The sequence below is a fragment of the Catharus ustulatus genome, chromosome 1 (genome assembly GCF_009819885.2).
Source record: "Catharus ustulatus isolate bCatUst1 chromosome 1, bCatUst1.pri.v2, whole genome shotgun sequence".
Lineage (NCBI taxonomy): Eukaryota > Metazoa > Chordata > Aves > Passeriformes > Turdidae > Catharus > Catharus ustulatus.
This window is the reverse complement of record NC_046221.1, coordinates 67,555,888-67,580,877: the sequence shown is the minus strand read 5'-3', so window position 1 is coordinate 67,580,877 and position 24,990 is coordinate 67,555,888. Positions and strand designations below refer to the sequence as shown.

General features: G+C 44.3%; 1 protein-coding gene across 1 annotated transcript in view; it reads right to left on the bottom strand.

The window, feature by feature from the left end:
• GFOD1 (glucose-fructose oxidoreductase domain containing 1) overlaps nt 1-17,604 on the bottom strand; it is a 70,812-nt gene extending 53,208 nt beyond the window's left edge. Inside the window, exon 1 of the mRNA XM_033064933.2 lies at nt 17,235-17,604. Within this exon, the coding sequence (XP_032920824.1) occupies nt 17,235-17,487 (253 nt within the window). The 5' untranslated portion in view covers nt 17,488-17,604. The remainder of the gene's footprint in view (nt 1-17,234) is intronic.
• Between the last annotated feature and the right edge of the window lie 7,386 nt (nt 17,605-24,990).

The following is a 24,990-nucleotide window of genomic DNA, read 5'->3' as shown; positions in this document are numbered from 1 at the left end:
GCACACAGATTCACTGGTACCCAGGCAGTCTTTCCCTCCTGCACCCTTTTTGTGAACCCCAACTTCTGATCCCCATTGACAGTTGTCTGACAAACACAGCACTAACAAGTTGTAAGTGAATTCATATGGGCTTCCCAGAACTGCTCCTATGTCACAGTGCAAACCAGCCTAATTGTATCAGCAGCTCCTCTGCTCTCCAAAGGGCCTTCCCAGAGGGCCAGTCAAACAGGTGAAGGAAGCAAGCGCATTTCTGCTTGTCCCAGTCCACTGGAGGAGGGCAAAGGCTCAGTTAGCTCATGAATAATGCATGGTCTGTTTATGCAACTCCAGGGACCCACTTCAAATCAGCCTGTGGTCTCTGGAATTACTTTCAGCATACTTGGCCAGACTCTTTGGTAGGGAAATCAAAAAGCTGCTTTCAAAATTTTCTCAGCTCACTTGAAGCTTTCACCCATCTCTGCTGTACATAATCCAGAAGAAAGGAGACATGATTTTCTGGTCACTCCAGTTTCACGCTGGTACCACTCGGCTGACTGCAGTAGATTTACCCCCATGTATGCTGCTGTGACACAGTGAGCTTCAAAGATAGCTTAACAGCATACAGGGATGTACCAGCAATTCAGAAATGAGTCAGGAGGAGATCAAGCTGCATGCAGTATCATCAATGCCTCCTAAGCAGATGGTTAAGCATGAATTATTACAATAAGGGCTAACACAGTCTTTTTCTTACTTGTAGAGGTGCAATCTGAAATAATGAATAAGCAGTGTAAGCGGGAGAGGTCGAATAGATAGGAGGTGAAATTACAAGATATTCCTCCACCCTGCAAAAAAATCTTTTAAAATACTGGCTCTCATCCCAGAGGTTTGACCCCAGGGGATATGATGTCAGTATGCCAATGCAATAGCAGAACCAAACCTTGAAATATAATGTCAACTCCTCCTTGTAAACCTCATCTAATCAAAAATATTTCACACGAGAAAAACTCGCATAAAAAGGAGCCAGGAGGAGAAAAACACAGCTCAGCTATACAAAGTCATGCACACTGTAGACATACCCATGTTAGGAAAAGGCTGAGTTGTTCATGGGCTGAGTCAAGCAAGTCACAGTTCTCTTAGCTCCCCCTTCCAAGCTCAGTGTTTAAAAATGTGCCACTGCAGGCTGTGAACCCAGTGAGAAATGGACAACACTTAGCTTGCTCTCCCTCTACACTGGGCATGACCGAACCACAGATCAGTCTGAAGACACCCACAAGCAATTTCTTGCTTACAAACCACTGGCTGGAGCTGCCTGGAGTACAGGCAAGTACTGCATGCACTACGAAGGTGACTCAATGAAGGTTGCAGGTATGCTGTTAATAACATCATTGGGACATTTAACTCTATTCAAACACAGCAAGTAAGTTTGAGCCCACCTGACTGTAATGCTTGCTGCACACTGCATGGGAACCACTGCCAAATCAGGCACAGACCAGGCAAATATATATATATTTACAGGCCCTCAAGTTCAAATTTTTACAAATTTTTACCCATTTTCTACACAGGTGGAGTTCAGGCTAGGTGACACTGGTCATCTGCCTACAGCACATTTCAGCAACCATTTTGGGAAGACAGCTCATATACCTGAAAGTATGGGAAGCTGTAGCACACACAGACACATGCCAGGTCACTTCAAACAGACCTTACTCTGTTTGGCAAAAACTTCTGGAGTTACTCAACAAGCTCTTATCAAAACTCTCATGGCTTAATGATGCTGAAACACCTATTCATCACCTCTGTTTCATAAACAAGAATTTCTAATTGTGCCTGACTTCTCTCTGCATTTCTAATCTTCTAAAGGAAAGCTAACTTTCCACACTTCACCATCACAGCAATGTTATCAGTAACCTGCTGCGCGTGGTGCCCAAAGCATTTTCTGCCTGACCAGAATAGTTCTTAGTACCTTAGTGGGGAGTTTGCAGTTCCAGACAGGTGGCTTTATTTCTCCACTCAGGAGTCTTGATCTTTGAAGTTCATCTCCACAGGGAGAGAGCCTTTACAGTCTTTCTCTGGAAAGTTCAAGACAGCTTGAAGAAACGACGGTAAAGGTAATACAGCTAGCATTTTCACTTCCAGGGAAGGTTCATTAATTCACTGCACCTTTGTGTTGGAGATGTGTGACAGTTCTCATTGAAGTCAAGGATGCCTTCCTCCCTCTCAGTTTACTCTTTCCCAAAGTAATGCAAACCTCACTTCAGGTGCTGCCCCAGCCCTCTTCTCCCCATTGCATCTCACTGCCAGTGGACAACCACCACCACATTAGCCCGTGCAGCACATCCTAGGGCCAACAGGTGCACAGCCCTTTCCAGGCAAGCCGCTCATAGCCTGGTAGTAGGAGGGAGACAGGGAACACAACTCCAAGTAAGAGGGAGGGCAGACAAGGGAATTTGAAAGTAACAAAACCTACACCCTCCTTCTGCTTCCATTTTTTGCAAGCCTCCTCCCAGCACAGCCTGCTGCATTGACACTTATTCTCTCCTGCTCCAACACCATCCCATCCCCTCCCCTGCCAGCCTTTATTCAGCTGGTTTCCTCAGGCCAAACTTGTCAGCATGACAGGGTGCCTTTCCATTTTCATCTATTTTTCCCGTTTCTAACATGGGAGGTTCCTCACTCAGTCCTGAGAGCAGCCTCACCCCTCTTATCATTTGACTGAAACACATCCTCTTCTTCCAGGCAAATGTTATCTGAAGTTTTCAAGCTTTCAAAGACAAGAAATGCTAAAGAACACTGCTAAGCCTTTTCACAGCTTCCCACAAGGCTAGCCATGACTTACCACATTGCTATGACATTCAGGGAACCTGCAATGAGTGTCAGAAGGAAGACTTAGGTGGTTTCTACTCCTAATGCAGGACTTGAATCTAAACAGCCCATGCTACTCCCCACCCCTCATAAGTGCCTTTTCTTGGCACTGTTTCCAAAAAAAGGTAACAAAGCCAAACACAGGCCACCAAATGTAAGAAAGTCAGCCATGCAGAGAGAAATACAATATTCTCTGATCTGACTAAAATTAGGTGCTGTACAGATAGCAGTGGCAACATGGCACAGTTATGGCCCACTGCACATTTCCATCACAAATTCCATTCTCTTTATCCCACTTCTAGTATTTGCAGCCTTTTACTCCTCTGAGATAAAACCTAGCAAAAAGGCATCAGCCATAAAACAAGCTTTGCACTAGGGAAAAAAAAGTATTTGTTTGTAAAGTAAAACAACTTGGTCTGGTCACTTCTTTCAATCTCACGGAAATGCCGAGACAATGCAAGCAACTGGGTTTGGCTTTCCATCCCTTTTAATGCTGCTTTCTGTACAAGACCAGTTTCTTTGGAATTTTGGACAAAACAACAACTGCTAAACAGAAAGCAACTTCAAACAGATGACTTTTTGCCAATAGCTGATCAGAAGGCTTTAAAGTCTTTGGGTTTCATGCATGTGCAAGTTCCATTAGGGTCACGCCTGACACGCTCCTAATACTGATCAAGCTCTCAGGGGCAAAATCTGGAAGATTTTGAATGGCAAAAAATTTCAGAGACAGTGAAATTTTCAGGGCTGTGAATCTTTTAACACTTGACCTTGAATGCAATTCTGCTTGAGCTTTCACAGTTAGCCTCCCACCAAGTGAAAGATACCTCTGCACTGATGCCTAACAAACTCACTGCCTAGAGGACAACTGCATACATTCCACTGCTTTACACAAATGGAGAGAGGGATGAGCTGCCTGGAAGACAGACCCTGCCCAGGTGAATAACCTCCTTCCCACACTTAAACCCAAAACACCCACTGCTGTACTAAGGCAATCCAGAATAAGAGCTCTGCAAGCTTAATCTGCCTGTGATCCCTCACTGCTGTTGACATGTCTCAAATAAATGGGCTCCAACACCTGCAGCCACCAATAGACGTGAGTTTTCCCATCATTGCAAAACCTCTAATGTGAGATGGAATAAGAACAGGAAAAAAGGAATGCACAGATGTGCTAAAGGTTATAGGATCTGCAAAACTGAGAAGCAGAGATACACAAGAGCCTCATCCCCAGCTGCTCAGTGTTCTTCACCTGCTCCAACTCTAATCCCAAGGAGGAATAAAGAATGACTGCACCCATATTTTTGTGGGAAAGAATTTGAGTTATGTGAGCACAGGGAGATACTAACATGAAAAAAAAAAATTAAATTCTCCTAGGGAAATGTAGAGGTAAATCCCAGATTTTTCCACACAGGCCTTTTTTTTTCTGGTTTCCATGTCTGAAAAGCAACAGACTAGTTTAAATCACTTTAATCCTACCAAAATGAACATTTGATCATGAATACCTGAATTTTCACCATCTTGTGCCATGTGAAGTAATTTAGAGTTACCTGAGCATCCAAAAGAAGAAACAAGATCCAAGATTGAAAATTCAAGATATTTTGAATGGTATATTTGCCAGTTTCTCTATTTAAAGCACATAAGGCTTGATGTTCCCCACATCCACAGCATTTTAATTAATATCCTAACTATTGTCCACATCAGTTCATCTCTCACAGGCTTAAAATTACAAGTTTAGAGACTGGGACAGTACAGCTGTGTTAAATCAGAACAGGGGCTCATACTACACAACTCTTCCACCAGAGTTAAAGAGTTTGTCTCAGTCTGAGGCTAATTTTCTGACTTCTTTAATTTTTTCTTTCCAATCCAAGAAACTATCCCCACTGTTTGCTACCAGAAAATTAAAGCAGCAGAATTACCCACACTAATTTCCCTAAAACTAGTTTCAGGCCTTGACAGGTTTCACGGTGCCAGACCAGCCTGAGAATAAAAGAACAGATAATGAGAAAAAAGTAGACTGGCAAGGTGATCTTATTGCGACAGATACATATTCTGTGAACAATACTAAATTATTATATTTTATTTGGTGGCAGGACTGGAAGAATGTGACACACATTTTTTTCCTGCATCAACAGTTGCAGCAATTTCACAAGCCTAATGCCATCTGAAGTTTGTTGTAGAGATTTTTGATACACAGATGAAGAATACATCTCATTACAATCATGAGAATATAATCCCTATGATCTGCTTGTTTCCTACAGACTTCCTAGCTACAAGCACCACATAATCCATATGGAATGCAGGCTAATGTACTAAGACCAGAAAGACAGTTATAAAGACCTAGATGTATTCATCATCCAGGTCCAGGACTGCAGTGCAAGTAAAACTAATATTCTCTAGGAGTAAAAAACCACTTTTCTGTATTTCTCTGCTGTTAATTCTTTGATGCAGCCTTTTCAATAAGGAAATGTAAAAGTAATTCCTCCCCAAAGTAAGCAAAAGCCTCAAAATTCAGTCCTTTGTCATTAAACCAAAGAACTCACAAGGCAAATTAATAACTCACTTGTTGCATTACATTTAAGACTCTTCAATAAAGCCTTAAATTACCAAAGCCTGATTTAGCAGGTAGAGCATCATCCCACAATTTTCTGTCAGGCACCAAAGAAAAGAAATGTTTTCTAACGTCTACTTATTTACCACCCTGGTGAAAAGCACTAACACTTGTATCTACCTTGAAACACATAATTCATGGCTCTGTACAGAGCAATTCCACCTAGTGCAAATTCCCTGTAAACACAGGGAATGGTACATGCAGTTCTAGCAACTACCAGCACCCTACTCACCCAGCGCCATCAGATGATTCTGCACAATGCAAGAGGCCGTACATAAGCACTTCACAGGCTGAAAAAAATGCCCAGACATGAAATTACAGACCTCTTTTGATACTTCATTCAAACACTCCTAACAGCAGCTGCAAATTTGAACTTGCTCACATCAGCTTGAGCTGATGCTCAAGGTAGTATCTGCAAGCAACATTATGTGTATGCTACTGTCTATCTTCCAAAACAGCAGTAGCTCCAGCCAGCCCAAAAAGGCCCTGCCTGTTTGCTAAAGAAAGGGGTTTCCCAATGTGCAGAGGGCCATTAACAAATACTAAAGAGAAATCCCATACTTCATTAAAAATAAATACACAAGTCTCCCAGTTGCTGAGCCATCACTGCTCATAGTAAGCTGTCTTATTAAGATTATTTTTTTTTGGTAGCATCTGTTAGATAAGCTCCAACACTGGAAAGCTGATTACTGACATTAATAACACACAAAATATTCAGTGCCTCAAACAGCCCTTGCAATTCCTTCACAAGCTGCCCTGTACACATCAAAAAGGGACATCAACAAGAGTAGCAGTAGAGGTTATTCTCCACTGTGAACCAGGCTACTCTGTACTCTTCCCAGTTCTATCTTCCCACTCTGGGAAGTCTCTGCACCACCATACAGGCAAAAGCCCCGACCAGAGTGACAGCGACAGCTCCTCCTCCAGCAGCTCAGATGTGCTTCCCATGATTATCATCCATTAAAACGTGTTCAGCTGCAGCAGGTCTCACAGCGAGAGAGAAGAGCAGACCTCAGAGGCCTCACTCTGCCCCTGCCACCAGCTTCCCACACAACCTTCAGCAAGTCTCTTCATTTCCCTGTGCTCCCTCATCCCAGGTCTGTAATTTTGGGCATCCTGAAAGATGAAACCACCTTCGGGAAGGCAGGTAAGTGTAATCTAGTTAAAACACACAACCTGTGTTACAGAGAATGGAAGCTCAGGACAGAAATTCTGAAGCTTAATTCTCATCATACCACTCTTGCTTAGAACAAATAGAAGTCTCAAACACACAACAAGGGTGTGGTAGAACAACTTTATCCCCACCTGACATGTAAAGGGTCAGGTCCCTCTGCACACAGATGGCAGCAGGTGTGGTCTCAGCAGGTGCCAAAATATCTGTGCACTTCACCAGGCCTTGTGAAGGATCACCTTCACCTACATGAACAAATCTGTAACTTCAAACTACAACAACCACAGCAGCGTCACAATTAAATTTATATGACAAGCTGAGAGACAGCACTATAATCAAAGGCATAAATAAGTCTCCTAGACAGCATCAAATCTCACAAGCAGACAGAACAGCATTCATGAGACAGAAGCAAGATGGCTTGTGAACACAATTTCCTCATTTCAGGCATACAATGCACCGAAGTATTTCTTCCTAAAGGCTATGCGTTGAAGTAAAAATTATATTCAGAATTACATTTCAGGTCCATGGCTCTCTCAAGCTATGCCAATAGTCACAGGCCATGTCCACCCATACTTTGGCTAGTTTAGCAAAGATGTCAGCCCTGCAAATAAGCATCTCATGACACAGATTTTTAAACAGAATTCTTCAGCAACAAGAATTTAAAATTCAGGACACCTTCTCATGCATTCAGATAACGTTGTATCCACAAACTAGTCTCGGGGAGTGTTGCTTAGCACTCTGCCTGAGAAGAAAGTCTTTATCAAAGCATCTCGTACTGTTTAACCACAAAGCATCTTTCCCAGCACTAAACTGTCAAGTTCCTTCAAGGCAAGCAGCAAGTCACAAGAGTTCTGCAAGCTCTGTCACACTCATTTAGTGATAGTTTTGTAGGCTATGGCTATCTCTCTTCCAAATATTTTCCATCTTATTTTTCATTTCTGCAGACATGCTGCCATAATATGCTATGGAAACACAACTATATCGAGCTATAGAATTGCACAGACACAGCTATATCTTCAACTTTTTTGATGAACTGGCACAGAAGCAGTTTGCAAGCAAATTCCTACTTATATGAATTACTATGCCTTACAAATATTCTCTGTAAGGAATCAGTCTTCAAGAAGACTATTTGTAATCAAAGGTTTGCAGAACTGTGTCCCAAGACTCCCACCAATCATTTCCAAAATTGACAGAGATGCCTTTGCTGAGGGGACACAGATCTGCAAGGCCAGGCCCCTCTCCCTGAGGCACAGTTGGTTCTTCTTTTGGGCCACAATGTTTTTTCAATAAAGTCATCATAAATTTAAACTATTTCCCTTGATCCAGTAGAGCTTTAATTGCACTTACAGTGAAGTAAGCCCGATCAGTATCAAAGCTTTTACACGTAACTTTCAGGTACATTTCTGGAATTTATTTTGATGCACACAGGCTTAGCTGCAATTGTTTCAGATGTTCTCCCAGCTATTTTCTTTCCCCTTTCCTATCCCCCCACATGAAACACTAACAGTTGCATTGTCTTTTATGGGCTGAGGAAGTGAAGGAAGGGGAGGGACTTCCAGGAATTTTTAATTTACATATTTTCACTATAATGGGGGTTTTTACATTTTTATACCTATGTGAAATTATATGTACAGACACCAAGAGAAAAAATTTGGAGTGCTCAGCCCAGCCCTTGGTTTCACATTTTTAAGCAAGACACTTCAGCACAGTGAGGATAATTACTATTTTATAGTTCTCTCTCCTTGCTTGACTCATTTGGATTTTGAAAAGCTCTCTATATTAAGGCTTCTCATTAGCAATGTGAAGCCCAGTACCCTAGAAACAGTATTTAATTCAACCATGACCTCCCTTCTGGGCATTTCCTGGCAAAAAAATTGCCAGTTGGAATAGCTGAAGACAGCCAAACATTCACTGCAAGGAAGTGCCAAAACAAGGGTCTTTATTGCTGATAAAAGCCATGGAAACATCAGAATGCAAAACAAAGGTGCTGCCTTTTTTTCACTTCCATCTGCTTCACTAAAGCTGTGACTGCTGCTGTGATGGAATTGAAGGCACCAGTTTATACCCCGAGATAAACTCTAGCACAGTAGCAAATGACAGAAGCAATTTTACTCCCAGTGTTAAATCGCTATGTTTACACTTACATTACTACAAAGCAAGTTCCTCACACCATGTTCTCATTTTCTGTGCTCTTCACCATGCTCATACTTGGGAGTTAGGCCTGAAAAAAACCAAACTTTTATCATTAGCCCTGGCTATGCTAAAACAAAGGATGCTACAGACTGTTTCCAAAGGAGAAAAGGGGATAAACTCTCAGCCTCCACAATCCCCTACAACTCCTGTTACTCTGCAAGTCATACCTATGTACTAAGATGGGGTGTTTATGATATCCTGGATGCCAGTTCCACCATCTGGAAGTGCATCTATCCCAGGCATCCACAGTGCCCAAGGACAATTATGTTACACTTGCCAGGTGAATGAGCCTTGTCTGACACAACTGGCCACAGCCAGCAGTGCAGGGCAACAAGGTTCATCCTCCTCACCCCATTTTTAGCATAGCCAGCTCCTGAACAAGCACAGAAGTCTGGAGACCTTTTGGAGACTTTTGTTCAAAGGTCTCCAAACTTAGAGTGACCCAAAAGCCAAACCAAATTCCTCACAGTGTCCACAACCATGAACATCTTGAATGAATGTACGCCCCATCTTTATGCAGAGCACAGCTATACCCATACACCTAGAGTTGGACTATACCTGTAAAACAGATACACCTGTGCCAGCTGAACACTCAAAAGACGTATGCAATTGACCTGCACAGGAACAGGAGTAACCTGTACCACATACAGGTGCCATTGTGCTGGCAGAACAGTGCTCATGCCAAGTCACACCAGCTGGACTTCTAACGACCACACAGCAATTACTGCATTAAAGAAATCATACCCCTTGCAGTCATAATTATACTGGTACCAAAATCTACATGCAGACCAGGCCTTAAATCGGTTTAGGAAACCTACACAAGGAATAATAACTTGTTTAAATGAGGACGTTAAATTTTTTTAATAAATAAATTTGTTTAAATCAAGACTTGAAACCTAAAATTATTTTTTAAGGAATGTGGTTTTGTTACCTGCATGCATGTTGACCTTACAAATGAAGTCAGTGACTTTGACAACACATCCTTAGGTGCTCAGAGTTTGTTACATGGATAATAAACAAAAAGCAGTAGGGTAAACACTTCTGCTTCAGTGGTTTGAAGCAACCAGAACAATTCATTACCACTCAAAAGTACTGTGCGCCAAACAGATATTAACAGTGAAGGGGGTTGTTGCATTGCAGTGGCCTGTAAAAAACACCCATCTTGGAAACTTAATTCCATTTTCATCCTTGGTGCTCTGCCATCACTGTTGCACCATGAGCAAAATCTACTGCACATACGAAGAAAACGACAGTATGCTGCAATATGCTCTAACACAATTTACCTAGATTTCAAACAGAAGCAGATAAAACAATGTATTTAGTATCTTGCAGAGGTTTTACCCTGCCTCCATCAGGGGTTGTGCTCAACCATCCAGGTCAGCAGCATACAGCAAACCTCTGTCATATACTGTCAGTCTCAGGCATGAGAGGGCTTTAAGAAAAAAAAAAAAAAAAAAAAAAAAAAAAAAAAAAAACAGAGAAAAGGGAGAAAAGAGGCAACTATGGGAAGCTTGAAAATCTAGTCATTTTATTAGTCCAACGTATTTTCCCTTCTCTGCATTTATCTATATATTCTTTCTTCATTTATTATTTAAAAATCTGGAACAACAGAAGCAGCTTGCAATTCCTTCCTTTTACCTACCCCACTAAACACTCAGCAACTCAAGTCCCTAAAACCAAGAAGTCAGAGGGATCAGACAGCTAATTACCACAGCAGGCATCACAGTGACCGCTGCCTGTCAAGAATGAAGGCAAAAAGCAATGTAAGAAAAAATAACAACAAATACAATAATAAAATCTGTCTTCTGATGTTGCCTATGTCAGCGGAGTGCAATAATTTACTCTACAAGTTAAATAATTACAATACTTAACCAGGCACAGCTCTAGCAGTATAAACACACCTTTTATCAATACCTTCTCTCATTTTCATAGAATCCAGCTACGCACCATATTTCCTGTTTGCGCAACAGCACAGCTGTGCCATTTTAACAAAAAAAAAAAAACCAGCTGCACAAGATATCTATGTGATAGTCATTATATGAACTGTGTCTTCAAGTCAAAAACCAGAGATTCTCACTAGCACAGCCACAGGGCTAGACATGCATGTCTACACCTTCAGCACCAATGCCCACTTCATTCATGGGAGATATTTTACTACTTCCAGCTCTTTTTTACTTAACTCACACTAGTCCAGTTTTCCTCAGCCATGCCAGAAGTCACGCCTCAGTGAGCTACTTACCTCTTACCTGTTTGCAACACCAGATCAAGATATTATTGTGCTGCTAATGCTGGTTTGTCATTTACCACTGACAAGGATGCCCTGGGAGGACCTGGGCTGCAAACCGCCCTGGTGTGGACTAAAAAACACTGCATTTGCCACCATTGCTAACACAATGTAAGAGCAGAATAGCACAACAATAAGCGTTCAAAGCACACTGAAATGATAATGGTTCATAAGGACTTGCCTACATAAAGACTTACCCCCCCCAAAAAAAAATCAAAAAAACAAAACAACAGCACCCCTGACATATACTAAAAGAAAGATTTCTCTTCAGAGTATTATCCCTGACTATAGGCTCTGCCTAACAAAGCGTGACAGATCAAATCAAACACTGGCAGAGGTCAGCACTGCTCTCATTTTCTTCACTTCACAATGTCAAAGGTCCAAGCCCCCAGCAGTCAAGCAGATGGAAGAAGTGTGTCTGTGCTCTGGCACATTTTGCCATTTAAATCACAGGGAGAAGCAGAGCTGCTGACAGCTTGAGCTGCCATTGTTTCAACCAACTCACCTACAGAGTAAAATCTGTCAGCAGACGGTAACCCACCAAGCTTGAGAGATTCTGCTTTACCACATCTGTCTTCCTCCAGCTGAGTGGGCCAAGTCTACACCTACAGCCATCCTGAGGAGATTCAGCCCAGCCCACTTCAGCTGCCCACAGGTCTGGAGACAGCATCTTGGGATCCCCAAGGCCAAGCAGTCTGTTTAAATAGGGAAGAAATGCAGCAACACACATTGATCCGACTGGACACAGGATGGCAGCAGGATCTTCATATCTGTTTAAAAACAACCACTTCCATCACAACTGGCTGTTTTTTAGACTGGGCAAATTTGGATATGCCAACACAGTATGAGCTCAGTGCCCCAGTATTCCAAGTCCAGTCCATTCTGGGATCATAACCCACCTACCAATGTAACAACAGAACTGATGGCTACTTTCACACAGAAGAGAGCAATTGGGAAAAAAAACAAACACGTCTTTGATTCAAAGGTCAGAAAGGAAACAAGAGGTGGGGAGTTTTCTGGTTTTTTATTATCATTTTTATTAGTTTTGTTTCTAAACCTGAACACTGGTCTTTACCTTAATTGTCTCAGAGGCCCAATATCTCTGTAGGAATTTTACAGGAATAATATTGGCATTAAAGCTCTGCTGTACTGAGAGGAAAAGGTCAATGGAAGAGTTAGATACCATTTTTTGTGGTACACCTTCATCACTCGAGTAGAAAGATGACATGCAGCCGATTGCCAGCAGGCTCTTTGGACTGCCTTTCCAATAAATGTAAAAAAAAGGCTTTTCAGCCTCTGCTAGTCCTGCTGATTAAAGACAGACAGCACTTCATCTGACTTCTTTCACAGTAAGATGACCATAATTCACATTTAATATGCCGCAAAGTCATCTGCCTTCCAAGTAGATGAGCGTGTTCTGCTGAAAGTCACGGCTGTTAGGTCAAATTTAAACTCAATATTACAGGAAATAAATTACATTGCTATTAATAATAAATAGTCATGATAATGTTTTCCCTTAATAGGGCATCTCTTCCCCAATAATCCCATTATTTTATAAACTCTGGACTGAGTTTTATCCACTGCTACAACCCTAACTTCTCCCTGAATTGTATGGGTGCAGAGGAACATAGAAATTAATTAGAGATTGCATCAGATCTGTAAACTACTCCACTGCAGCTTGACGTTCCTCCCACCTCAGAGGTAGATCCAGAAATAATATTGTGCTTTAACAATGAGTTCTCACAAACACATTTTGGACAGCAGGCCTATACTGCACACCGGTGTGGTCCCAGTGCTTCCTGTGAAGATATGGGAAGGTAAGGATCTGAGCAGTACTATTTATGTTCCTCTCTAAATAAAGATGCTCCCTCATGACCACAATCAAGTATAGAAGAGCCACCAATCAACAAAAAGTTTTAGAGTGCTCCTTAAGAGGAGCAGCTTCTGGAAGGCTGGGAAAGTCATACTCTGTGTAGTCCCCAGGCAGAACAGACTCCTACCATGCGCTACTACAACACAAATATTTTAAAAACTAATACTACGTAAACATGGCTGCAAACACGTGCAGTAAATATTCAACACACAGCTCAGTGTTCCTATCCTTAACTTGGGATGAAAGAGCGAGCAAAACAACTGCAAATAGAATCAAGGATAACAACTCCAGGGATATGCTAAACATCTGGTACTTGAGTCTTCTCAAAAGCAAAACATTTGCTCCCAAGAAACACTTACGTGGAACTCAGGAATAAGTTCTCTTTATCCAAGCTGGCCTAATGAAAACACCAACAGGACCAGGCACATCTCTGCCTTCAAGATGAATTGTCACCAAGGTCTTCTCAGAACCACATGCAGTAAATCACTTCACCTGATGTGGCAGCTACTCTGTCTCACAAAACAAGTGTTTCAGTCAGGATGTGAAGAATGTCATATCTAATTGACTGAGGAGGGATTACACTGGGAAAAGTCACGTGCTGGCAGTTTTGAACTAGGTGGAGGCTCATATCGTACTGTCTGTACTAGGAGCTCTTCTGATGCTGGGCACAAACAGACACTCAAGAGGTGATGTATTTCATCCCTCTATGCAAACACATCTCCCCTGTCTGACCAGGCTTGGGATATAGCTGTACTGCTGAAGCATGCAGGCAGGGGAAAAGAGGACAACTTCTAGCAAACACACTGAATGTTTCAGTTCAAAGAGAAGGGAAACTCCCCCTATTCAACAGTGGGATTGTTCCCAATGCTTACCTTAATATTCACCCACTGATCTTTCTGTGGGTGAAGCGGCAAGTCAGACAGGACATCGGTTTTGTATTATGCTTCAGGGAGTGAATACAAAGCAATAAAAAAAAATAGCTCTTAAGTGAGCAGTACAGACCAGGGCTAAGAAAGGGAAAGGGTCAATCAGGCCCATTCTGTAGAAGCAAACAATGAATTTGATTCCTTTTATCTACAAGTGACAGGGGCCATCAGCATATTTCACATAAAACACCATGGGTTTTATTTGTGCTTTTGGTCCCTGTACAAAGCAGCCTGGTTTCCAGTTCTCTCTTGATTTCTCAGTTGGTTCCAAAGACTTGATCCTACTTCTACGAAAACTACCGTGGACTCAGATGCAGCTCAGGAATCTGTTTCTAATGGAGATGGGCAGCAGAGATGTAGAGGAAAAGCTATCAGGGCAAGATTGAAGCTTTATTTCTCTCCTCAACAGCTGCCAGGAAGCCACAATTTAAGGACCTCCTCAGCTGGGGCATGTATTCATACATTTCTATTTCAACAGCAGTTGATGGGCCACTGTGCCAAAAACACATTTCAAGCAGCATCTACATGTCAGGTGCATCAGTGAAAACAGAACAAGTGAGTCCTTCCTGCCAAGTGGCCGGAGTTAAACACAGCTGTGGGAACACCTGTTTCAACCCACCTTCACCCCTGGAGTCTGCATCAGAAACAGGCCATAAGGGACTCAATGTGCTGCAAATTCACAGTGTAAGCTCAGCTCCAGATGAGGGATGGAAACACTACCTACTACTTCCTTGGGCTTTTACTTTTTAATAATGAAACCTCACCAAATGAGAAAGATCACAGCTTTGGGAAACAAGACCATTTAAAATAAAACATGGGTACCAAAGAAAAGTTGGTCCCTGTCTCTTCCCAGGCCAGATATGCATTCGGTAATAGAGAAACCAGACATGCATGTTATTAATAAGCAACTCATGATTTCTCAACCTCTTCAACTGCAATGCAGGACATCATGTTTAGACCTCCTGAAATCTCCATCTGTAAAACCTCTGGTATCCCCATCTATGTCCTAACACTAGCTGCTACATAATATTTTTCATGTGAAATTTCAAGAGTAAAACGTTTCTTCATCGTTTGCCTTTCTCTGTCTATACAACACTGCCCATGTTTACCCGAGACTTCTGAACCTCCCACAGTCTCTCCCACAAACCAGAAAATTCATTGATTAAAGCAAAATAATTACCCCAGGGCACAGCAGTTCCCAAACTGTGAAGAGCATGCAAGACCAGGAGACAGAGCTGCCAGCAGAGAGAGACTGCTCTCAACAGTTTGGGAACTGCTGCTCTAGCTCCCTGTTCACACCTATAAGAACATGCAAGAACTTTCATCATTATAGACCTAATGTCTGTATTTTTTTAAAAAAATTAAGAAAATTTACCTCTGAGCTAACTGTGAGAGGAGTTATTTGTAGCCCAATATATCTTTCTGTAATAATGTTTTAAGTAAAACACTATAAAAAAATTGTCAGATGCCCCTACAACATACAAGTAATGACTGCTGGGAAGAGGGAGGAAACACTTTAACTAGAGGTGAAAGGGAACCAAGAATTGTGCTGTTTTAATAAACAGGAAGAAAACACCTTTTTTCCTGCTCCAGTCTGTTGCTAGCAGATTGCATCAGCAAGTTATCATTAATATCTCAGCTACATCAATTCATAGAACCATTCATAAACTCAGTTCATGTTTGAGACATTTTTTTTTCCTTCTTCAATCTGCAAATATTCAGAGAAGGACAAAACATTATTACTTTACTATGCTAGATATGTGTCTGACCCTCTGAGGAAAAAGCCCACCAATTGCGTTTCTTTACTATTTCAGAAATTTTGTTCTTCTAACAGATGCCTTGTGTCTGCCTGAAACCTCATGGGACTCTACCTCTAAGAGCACAAGACAAGCCAGGACACTTCCATGAGCAACACCTGCAGGAAGAGAGTGTTACAGGAAAACTGACACAATTGTCGCTAAATTAATGTGTGGAACCCTGTTACCTTACACTGTCCTTTACATGTGTTTTGTGGGATATGTAATTCTACATTACAAATTCATTCACATATCATTCTGGGAAGCAAGTCAAGCTTCTGGTGCAAGCGTAGCATCTTCAGGTAAAAGTCAAGTATTATAAAAGAAAAGCAAATGTTCTGACTCGAAGAACAAGCATTTCCGAGTACAGAAAGCAACACTGAGGAAAGATTCTAGACAAATGCCTACATTGTACTTGAGGCAGGATTTTTTCTTTAGGTACTGACTTAATTTCCTTAATTGCATAATTTTAAAGGTTGAAAACACCAGCCGGCTGCGATATTAGCAGCATTTGAATGGTGACTAATTCTAATGAGTATGCTAGTAGCAATTTAACACTAGGACACGCCACACACATTTATAAGGCCGAGAGCGATAGCAATCAGCCTCCTTAGCCGTAGCCCCGGAGCCGAACCAGCCACCCCGGCTCATAAACCTCCACGCTCTCTGCGACGACACCTCACAGCTTTTTCCTCTCATTTTCACCTTTTGTCACCTACATTTGCGAGGACAAATTAACAAATTAAGACTTCTTTACTGCAGAAGGTGCTTCCATTAAAACCTATCGGAAAGCCGGTGTCCGAGGACCAGAGATCCCGAAGCTGGAAGAGTAAAGCCCAGACTTGTGCTCACACAGAGGAAAGCGAGATGCGGCCCGCTTTTGCACGCCTGAATCCAGAGCGGCTCACCACAGTGCATGCCTACTTTTTCAGTCCCTCCTTCCCTTTGTACGTGAGCTTCGCTGAGCCTGGCTGTAACAGCGTTTCCTCTGCTGTCACCGCTTCCTGCCAGGGGGCCGGAGAGGGCTCTGGCTCGCAGCTGGGGTCCCGGGGGCAGAGCGGACACCCGCACCCCCGAGCACGGCGGGTGCCCCAGGCCGGGCGCCATGCTCTGATCCCCGCTCCCCTGCCAGCCGCGGATGGGAACCGGCGGGCGGGATGATTATTTCCTCCCTTTTACCGCGACTTTCTCCTTTTTACCACCACATGGACGACACCTGCTCCCTCCTCCGGCACCCTCGGGTGTCAGGCCCGGCCCTGCCCAGGCTTGCCCGAGCATCAGGGAGGGGCGGGTCCCCGGTGCGGAGGGACCACACCGGCGGGGCCCGGGGATACGGGATGTCACACCGAGCTGCCGCAGCGCCATCCCCTGCGCCCCGCCGGTGCTCGGCCTGCGGCCGCGGCTCGGCCAGCCCCTCTCCGGAGACACGGGAAATGGGGAAGAGAGCTGAAGAGTAAAGCGAAGGAAAAACTCCGCGCTGAGCGGTGAGCTCTAATTCCATTCAACCCGAGACGAGCGCGAATCCCGAGCCCGAGGCGGGGCACTCACCCAGGGTCTTGACGGCGACCTGCCGGGTGAGCGGCGGCGGCAGGTTGACGCAGACCAGGTCGACGTCCTGGTGCAGCAGCACCTCGTCGATGCGGCTGGTGTAGAAGGGGACGCTCATCTCCTTGGCCAGCTCCTCCGCCTCCTCGGGCGTGCGGCCCCACAGCGCCTTCACGGCGAAGCCCTCCGCCTTCAGCAGCGGCACGATCACCCGCGCCGTCAGCCCGGTGCCGAACACCCCCACCCCGGGCAGCATGGCGGCGGCGCGGCGGCTGGCACGGCGAGGCGAGGCGAGGCGCTCCCTCCTTCTCTCAGCGGGGAGAGGGAGGCAGCCCCCGCTCGATACCGCTGCTGCTTCTGCTGCCGCCGCCGGGGCCGGGACCAGCCGCCCCCCGCCTCAGCAGCGCCGCGGCCGCCGGCTGCCCCGCCATGCCCCCACCATCACACACACAGCCCCGCGGAGGCGCCGGCGCTGCGCTCCCTTCGGCGGACGCGGGGCGCGCAGGGGCGACCGCCCTTCCCCGGGCGGCGGCGCGGGCTCAGCGCCGCTCCTCTGCCATGTTCGCCGGCGCCCGCTCGCCGCCGGGAGGGCGGCGCGTCGCTGTCACCTCCCGGGTGTTCCTGCACCGCCCGCACCGCCCCCGCCGCACCATTGGCGGCCGCCCGCCCCGGCACCGCCCCGCCGCCGGCACCGGCGCCGCGGGGCGCGCCCCGGGAGCGGCGGGAGCGCCCGGCCCGGCATGTGGGGCGCGGCGCGGACATCGCCCACAGGTGCGCTCGCGGCACCGCCGGCTTTGCCGTCCGCCCGGCGGGTCGGTATCGGGGCATCTCCGGAGACTTCCCTCCTTCCCACACCTCTTCCCCCACGGGAGAACCTCAGAGGGGTCGCGGTGATGGACAGTCGTCGGCCGCACGCCCCAGGGAAGGCGCAGGAGAGCTGGGAGAGCCACAGCGGCAGTCTGGCGTGAGCTGGTCGTGTCCATCGCCCTGCGGTCCGTCTCCCCCAGGGACGGTCCTCCAGAACGGAGATGTCCCAGAGCACGAGGGGAGCTGCCCTGAACCCCGAAAAGTGACGTGCACGGGGTGGGATTCCAGCTCCTCCACCTGTGCTTCCCACCACATCCAACTCACTCGGGATGCCCAGCCAGTATCTCCACCACCCATCCCACATTGGATTGTTGTGTATTCACTCCCCTTAGGAATATCAAGCTTCAGCTTCACTGGGACATCGGTTCTCCCTTTTTTTCCCAGCAAAGCCTCAATATGACAATCCCCTTTTCCATGGGTCTACTTACATAGTTCAAAATCCACGAATTTGCTAAGGCGGCTTAGGAAGCTTTAGCTACTGTTGCTCAGTCCACAGCATTTGTCCAGGGTCTCTGGAGGCCTGAAAGAAGCCCAGGCAGGGCAGTAAACAGACCAGGCACATAAAGTTGAATTTCTTGTGGGCAGGAATCATGCTGCCTTTGAAGACCCAATATTTGGTGCTGTGCTCTAGGACATTAGTAATGCTGGGTTTGTTGAAGACTGAAGGTATATGAGGGATTTCATGAGCAGGTACAAAGCTTGCAACACATAAAATCATAGAATCATAAAATCATAGAATGGCTTTGGTTGGAAAGGACCGTAAAGAGCATGTACTTCCAACACCGCTGTCATGGGCAGGGAAACCTTCCACAACATCAGGATGCTCAAAGCCCCATCCAACCCAGCCTTGAACACCTCCAGAGAGGGGACAGCCACAACTTCTCTGGGCAACCTGTTCCAGTGCCTCACCACTCTACCAGTGCAGAATTTCTTCCTAATGTCGAATCTAAACCCACCTTCTCTAAATTTAAGCCATTGCCCCTTGTCCTATGACTACATGCCTTTGTAAAAACTCCCTTTCCAGAAAACCTTCCAGCATCACTGGCACTGCCCTATGCCAGCTCCTGCTCATCCCTCCTTTGCCCTGTCTCGGCTCAATGCTGGGCCTCCAGAGCCACTCTCCTGCCAACCTGGAGGACACCAGGTGGGCCTGGGAGCAGGTGAGGACTGTGGTGCCCTCACACAGGTCTGTGCAGACCTCGTTCCCACAGCCGTGAATCTCTGCCCTGCTCTGCGCACAGATCAGCTGGTGTGACAGCAGAGCAGCTCTTGTGAGTGCTGCACTGTTAGTTACATCACTGCCCCACTGACTCTTTTAAAGAAAAACTACAAAACATCCTGCTTCCAATCAGAGGGTAAGAATAAAGATGTTTTTCCACATATTGTCTTCTTTATCAGTTCCTAGGAAATAGGAAGAGAAGGGGAAGGAAGGAAGGAAGGAAGGAAGGAAGGAAGGAAGGAAGGAAGGAAGGAAGGAAGGAAGGAAGGAAGGAAGGAAGGAAGGAAGGAAGGAAGGAAGGAAGGAAGGAAGGAAGGAAGGAAGGAAGGAAGGAAGGAAGGAAGGAAGGAAGGAAGGAAGGAAGGAAGGAAGGAAGGAAGGAAGGAAGGAAGGAAGGAAGGAAGGAAGGAAGGAAGGAAGGAAGGAAGGAAGGAAGGAAGGAAGGAAGGAAGGAAGGAAGGAAGGAAGGAAGGAAGGAAGGAAGGAAGGAAGGAAGGAAGGAAGGAAGGAAGGAAGGAAGGAAGGAAGGAAGGAAGGAAGGAAGGAAGGAAGGAAGGAAGGAAGGAAGGAAGGAAGGAAGGAAGGAAGGAAGGAAGGAAGGAAGGAAGGAAGGAAGGAAGGAAGGAAGGAAGGAAGGAAGGAAGGAAGGAAGGAAGGAAGGAAGGAAGGAAGGAAGGAAGGAAGGAAGGAAGGAAGGAAGGAAGGAAGGAAGGAAGGAAGGAAGGAAGGAAGGAAGGAAGGAAGGAAGGAAGGAAGGAAGGAAGGAAGGAAGGAAGGAAGGAAGGAAGGAAGGAAGGAAGGAAGGAAGGAAGGAAGGAAGGAAGGAAAGTGTAAGAAAAGACAAAAGGAATTTGAAGTCTTTCCTATATGAGACTTCTGGAAATGTACCAGGGACAATGTTGGAAATATAATCCATCAGTGTTCAGAAGAGCTAGGCTTGGAAGCCAGCACTCTGCTCTCATACTCTGTAAAGAGGTGGGGTCTTGTTTTTTATCTGCCACCATCTCACAGCATACACTTCTTTATTACAAAAAGCAGAGACATTGAAAGGCTTGATGCAAGTTAAAACATGTTTTGCTTTCCATGCACTATTAGCACTGAACTGAAGAAGATGGATACTCTTTGGCTTCTGACAACTGAAATACAATCCAGATCTATTTGTCAGAGAACCACAGGGATATTACCTTTCTTTGAAATGTGAAGATTGCTTTTAGGCTCTCCATCAGATATTCAAACCTGCTGATAGGGGTTGTTCTCAGGATGAGAATTTGAAATATCTGTCTTAATTGCTTGTCTGTGCATGATAAAAAAACCTGGGAAAGTAGCTGGCTTACAGGAACAGGCTAAATATGTTATGGCTGAAGAGATGCTATATGCCTATTTAGTCAATATATAACTTTTATTTTAGTAGGCACCAGCCACTTTATGAAGTTCTATGTAAGGTCCCTGTTTTGGGAAATATTCAGTAATGCATTCAAACTGAGAATTGTGGACTAGACAATGAAATTATTACATTCTGCTATGTTCACTATTGTTACCAATAAGGAAACCCTTACAGAAGGAAGGCCTTGTAAAACCATGGTTCTGGCCTGTTACTTTGGCTAAGCAGAAAAGGACTGTGGGAAAGACACTTAGCTGACTTAGGAGTAGAAAAACAAGTTATATATGTAACCTTTGCATGTTCACATGGTGGTGTATGGTGGTTGGTTGAATTATGTTTGTTATGGTTTAAAACTATGTAACTGATAAAGGCCTGACTCCTTAAAAAGGCCTGGTTTTTGCAATAAGGCAGCTCTCCTTTGCACCTGTGGGGACTCTGCATCACTACGGATCCTCACCCACACGCTGTTTCCCTAGAAAGAATTTTTCTTTGCTTTACTTTTGAATTTTTTTTCTCCATTTAGGTTAACATAACTTTGCAGAGTTAAACTGGGCAGATGTGGAGATGGCACCTAGTCCTCGGCACTCCAGCAGCCAAGTCAACCTGTGAGCAACCTGAATTATCACATCTGCAGTAGCCCCGTGTCCCCCTAATTTTTTGCAGGGACATTTGGGGACATACTGCAGACTGTATTGGAGCAGGATCAACCCTTCTCAATTAATTGTGTGAAATAGGGCCACCTATTGCCACACCTGCCTCATGAGCACCCAGAAGGACTGAGGGAAGGCAGTGAAGGACAATTGGATACAGACCATGTCCTCACTATGCTGTAGACAACTGCAAACGTGAGTGAAAGCAGAATCTCTGCTCAAATCCACATAACTGATGCTGCCAGTTACTGCTGACTTGAAATCAGAAATCTGGGCAAGTTTTGTATTTTTGGGGTTTTTTGGGGGGTTTTTGTGCAAAACAGAAGAGATTAAGACAACAACAAAGTGCCTCACATGGAAGGTTCTGTCTAACCAGGATCAAGGCTCCCTGGCTTGAGTGTATTGAACTACAAAGCCTCTACTACTCTGTATGTCATACCTTTACACTTCTGAACATGCCAATCTTGTCAAGAGCACCAGCATTTTGTTCTTAAGGTAGCTAGAGGTTCCCTTAATGAAAACACACACACACAGATTTCTCATAAAGAGACAGTGATTTTGTTCATTCTTGATTTTTCTTCTGAAAACAGAAGTAAGTTATTAGAATAAAGTTGCACATAGAGAAACAAACAAAAGCATAAAAGTCTCATACATCCTTTTTCTGTTTCTAAGTTCTGTAATGAATCCTACAGGAAAATAATAAAATGTGGCAGTCACAATTTACTTTTCCTTTTACTTATTTCAGCTGAGTTTTATGGCTCCAGGTCATTATACTGTACAATGGCTGTAACAGGTATATTACCAACTTTTTTGAGAAAAAATACCAAATCAACAGCACTTCTACAGAATTCTCATACAGTTATTTGCAAAAATTCAAAACTGTCTTACTTAACTACCTAAAAATGTTTTATTTAGCTTTTATACTTAGTTTTATTATTATTAAGGTAGTTCTAGGTTGAAAGTACTGGGTGTAAGAAGATAAATAAAAGGTATAAAAAATCAATCAAGCATTAAATAAGCATTATCTGTTAGCATAAGTGATATGCAGAAAGTTGGTGGTCTCACACATACAGATAGCACTTAATCAATAAACATTCTCAATTTATTTTCCAAATGTGTGAAGGCATCTTCCCACATATTGCAGAGCTTTCCATTCCAGAGCCTCCTCAGCTCAAGACAACTATAAGATCCACCTGATGGAGTACTAGAAACCCACACTGCTTCTTTTTTACTTCTCTGTACTTAAAGATCTGTTCTTTTTCAGATTTTTAAACATTTATCCAGTCAGACTCAGCAGTGTTTCTCAAACCTCTCATACATCCATCAGAACAAAAAGGGAAAGAGCTAAATAAGACATGGTTTCAGAGAAACCCTGAAATGGAGCTTGCTGTCTCTCCAGATACTTCTCACTTTCCAAGATTTTAAGATTAATTAGCTCATTTCCTTTTACATAGATCAGTGTCTTTAAACACGAAACAGCTGTGAATTTTCAGTCAATTCCTTCCAGGGTATGAGGTTAGTGATCACCACTACTGGGCTTCTTCTATGACTCTGAGGTTGAAATTATTTGCATGGAAATAGTATTGCTTCAGAGACGGGGAAAAAAGTGATGATTCAAACCTGTCTGGTTCTCCTACTCAGCTGTACTGACTCATCCACAGTTTTAATGTGCAGCATGAGAAAGGATGCCTGAGATCAGTGGCTGGAGTCCTTTTTTACATCTAATGCCACACAACTGGCAGTTTCCCAAGCTGACAGGAATTTGTTCTTGTGAAGAGCAAGGTTGTTTTAGTGTCTCCCTGAATGCATTTCTATTGAGACAATCCACAGAAGTTCTTACTCTGAGTTCTGAAGGCAGAAATTGGTTTAACATTTGTATTATTAAATGGTCCAATGTGCAACAGAGAAAACTAGAGTAGACCACATTGCTAGCAAAGGGTTCTTAATGCATTCAGCCCTCTCCTGTTCTGACCAGTGAGAATTGTGACTATGCCTGGCATCTCTGAGCCTGTTCAGTATGATTTTTACGTTTATTCCTTCCCACTTTCCAGAGCCTTTCTTTAGAAGACATGTATACCAAGAGTGATTGGGCTGTGTGAGAAAGCTACCAAAGCTTTGAGAGACCACGTTGCTAACACAATAGTTATGAATGCATTGCTGCTCTTTTCAGTAAGTCACAGAGGAGGACCTAAACAAGCACAATGTCCACTATTTGATAACTTGTGGTATCCTGTTAAGACAAGTGTGTGTATTCTCCCTTTACATGTGGAGAAACTAAGGCTCAGAGAAAAAGAGCGCAATGTTCTCTGTTGTTCTGTGTTGGGTCTTTTTGGGTGCTTGACGACAATTAGGCATCCAAAATGCGACACTCAGTGGGTGTACACTTACAGTTCTGGTCGGGCTGGCCTTCCTAAGCTCCTATTGATCACAGTTCAATAATATGAGGAAGCAGGTGGAGAGCCTGTTAGCAGAGATGTACGTGAGATCGCTCATGGCTACATAGGTGCAACCAGGACCCATGATGGTATAATGTGTGCTTAAAGCTCACATCAGTCATTCTCTCCTGACAGAAACATGGGCAGATGCAGGAGCCAGCAAACGTGCAAGCACTGAATCATCAGGTGTGTTGCAAGCTTCGTACCTGCTTATGAAACCCCTGCCATGCCTTCAGCAAACCGCCACTCCTGAGACAGACCTAGAGCACAGCACCAAGTATTGGGCCTGCAGAAGAGGCAAGATTCCTGACCACAAGAAATTTAACTTCATGTGCCTGGGCTGTTTACTGCCCTGCCTGGGCTTCTTCCAGGCCTTCAGAGACCCTGGACAAATTCCATGGATGGGGCAGCAGTAGCTAAAGCTTCCTAAGCCACCTTAGCAAATCCATGGTTGTTGAACTATGTAAGTAGATCCACAGAGAAGGGAATTGTCATATTAGTACTTGACTGAGGAAAAAAAAAACCAACAGTGGGAGTGAGTCATATAGAAATTCTTAATTCTGAAAAACAGTTTTGAGCATAAGCAGTAGTTTGTGTCATATCACACTTGTTAACTGCTGTGCAAATAGCTGTAATATGCAGCTGAAATGGTTATCATTTTAGTGATATTACATTGCACATTGCTTGCAGGGCATCTGAGATGTTACTTTGGCATGAAAAGCAGAGAATCACCACTTTATAACTCATGCAGGAGTGGATGAAAGTGAGTATGTGTTGTGATTTCTAGACGTAGAAGCATGGCCATGCAGGGTGGGTTTTGAAAGGGTTCAGTTTCTTAGAAAGCCCCATTTTATCAAGAAATCATGGAATCATTCAATGGTTTGGGTTGGAAGGCACCTTAAAGGACATCTAGTTCCAACACACCTGCTATGGACATGGACATCTTCCACTAGATCAGGTTCTTCAAAGCCCCATCCAACCCAGCCTCAAACACTTCCAGGGATGGGCATCCACAGCTTCTCTGGGCAGCCTATTCCACTGCCTCACCACCCCAATAGTAAAGAATTTCTTCCTGATCCCTCATCTAAATCTGCTCTCTTTAAATTTAAAACCATTGCTCCTTTTGCTGTCACTATCTGCCTATGCAAAAAGTCCCTCTCCCTCCTTTTTATAAATCCCCTTAACACAACAGAAGGCTGCAAAGAGG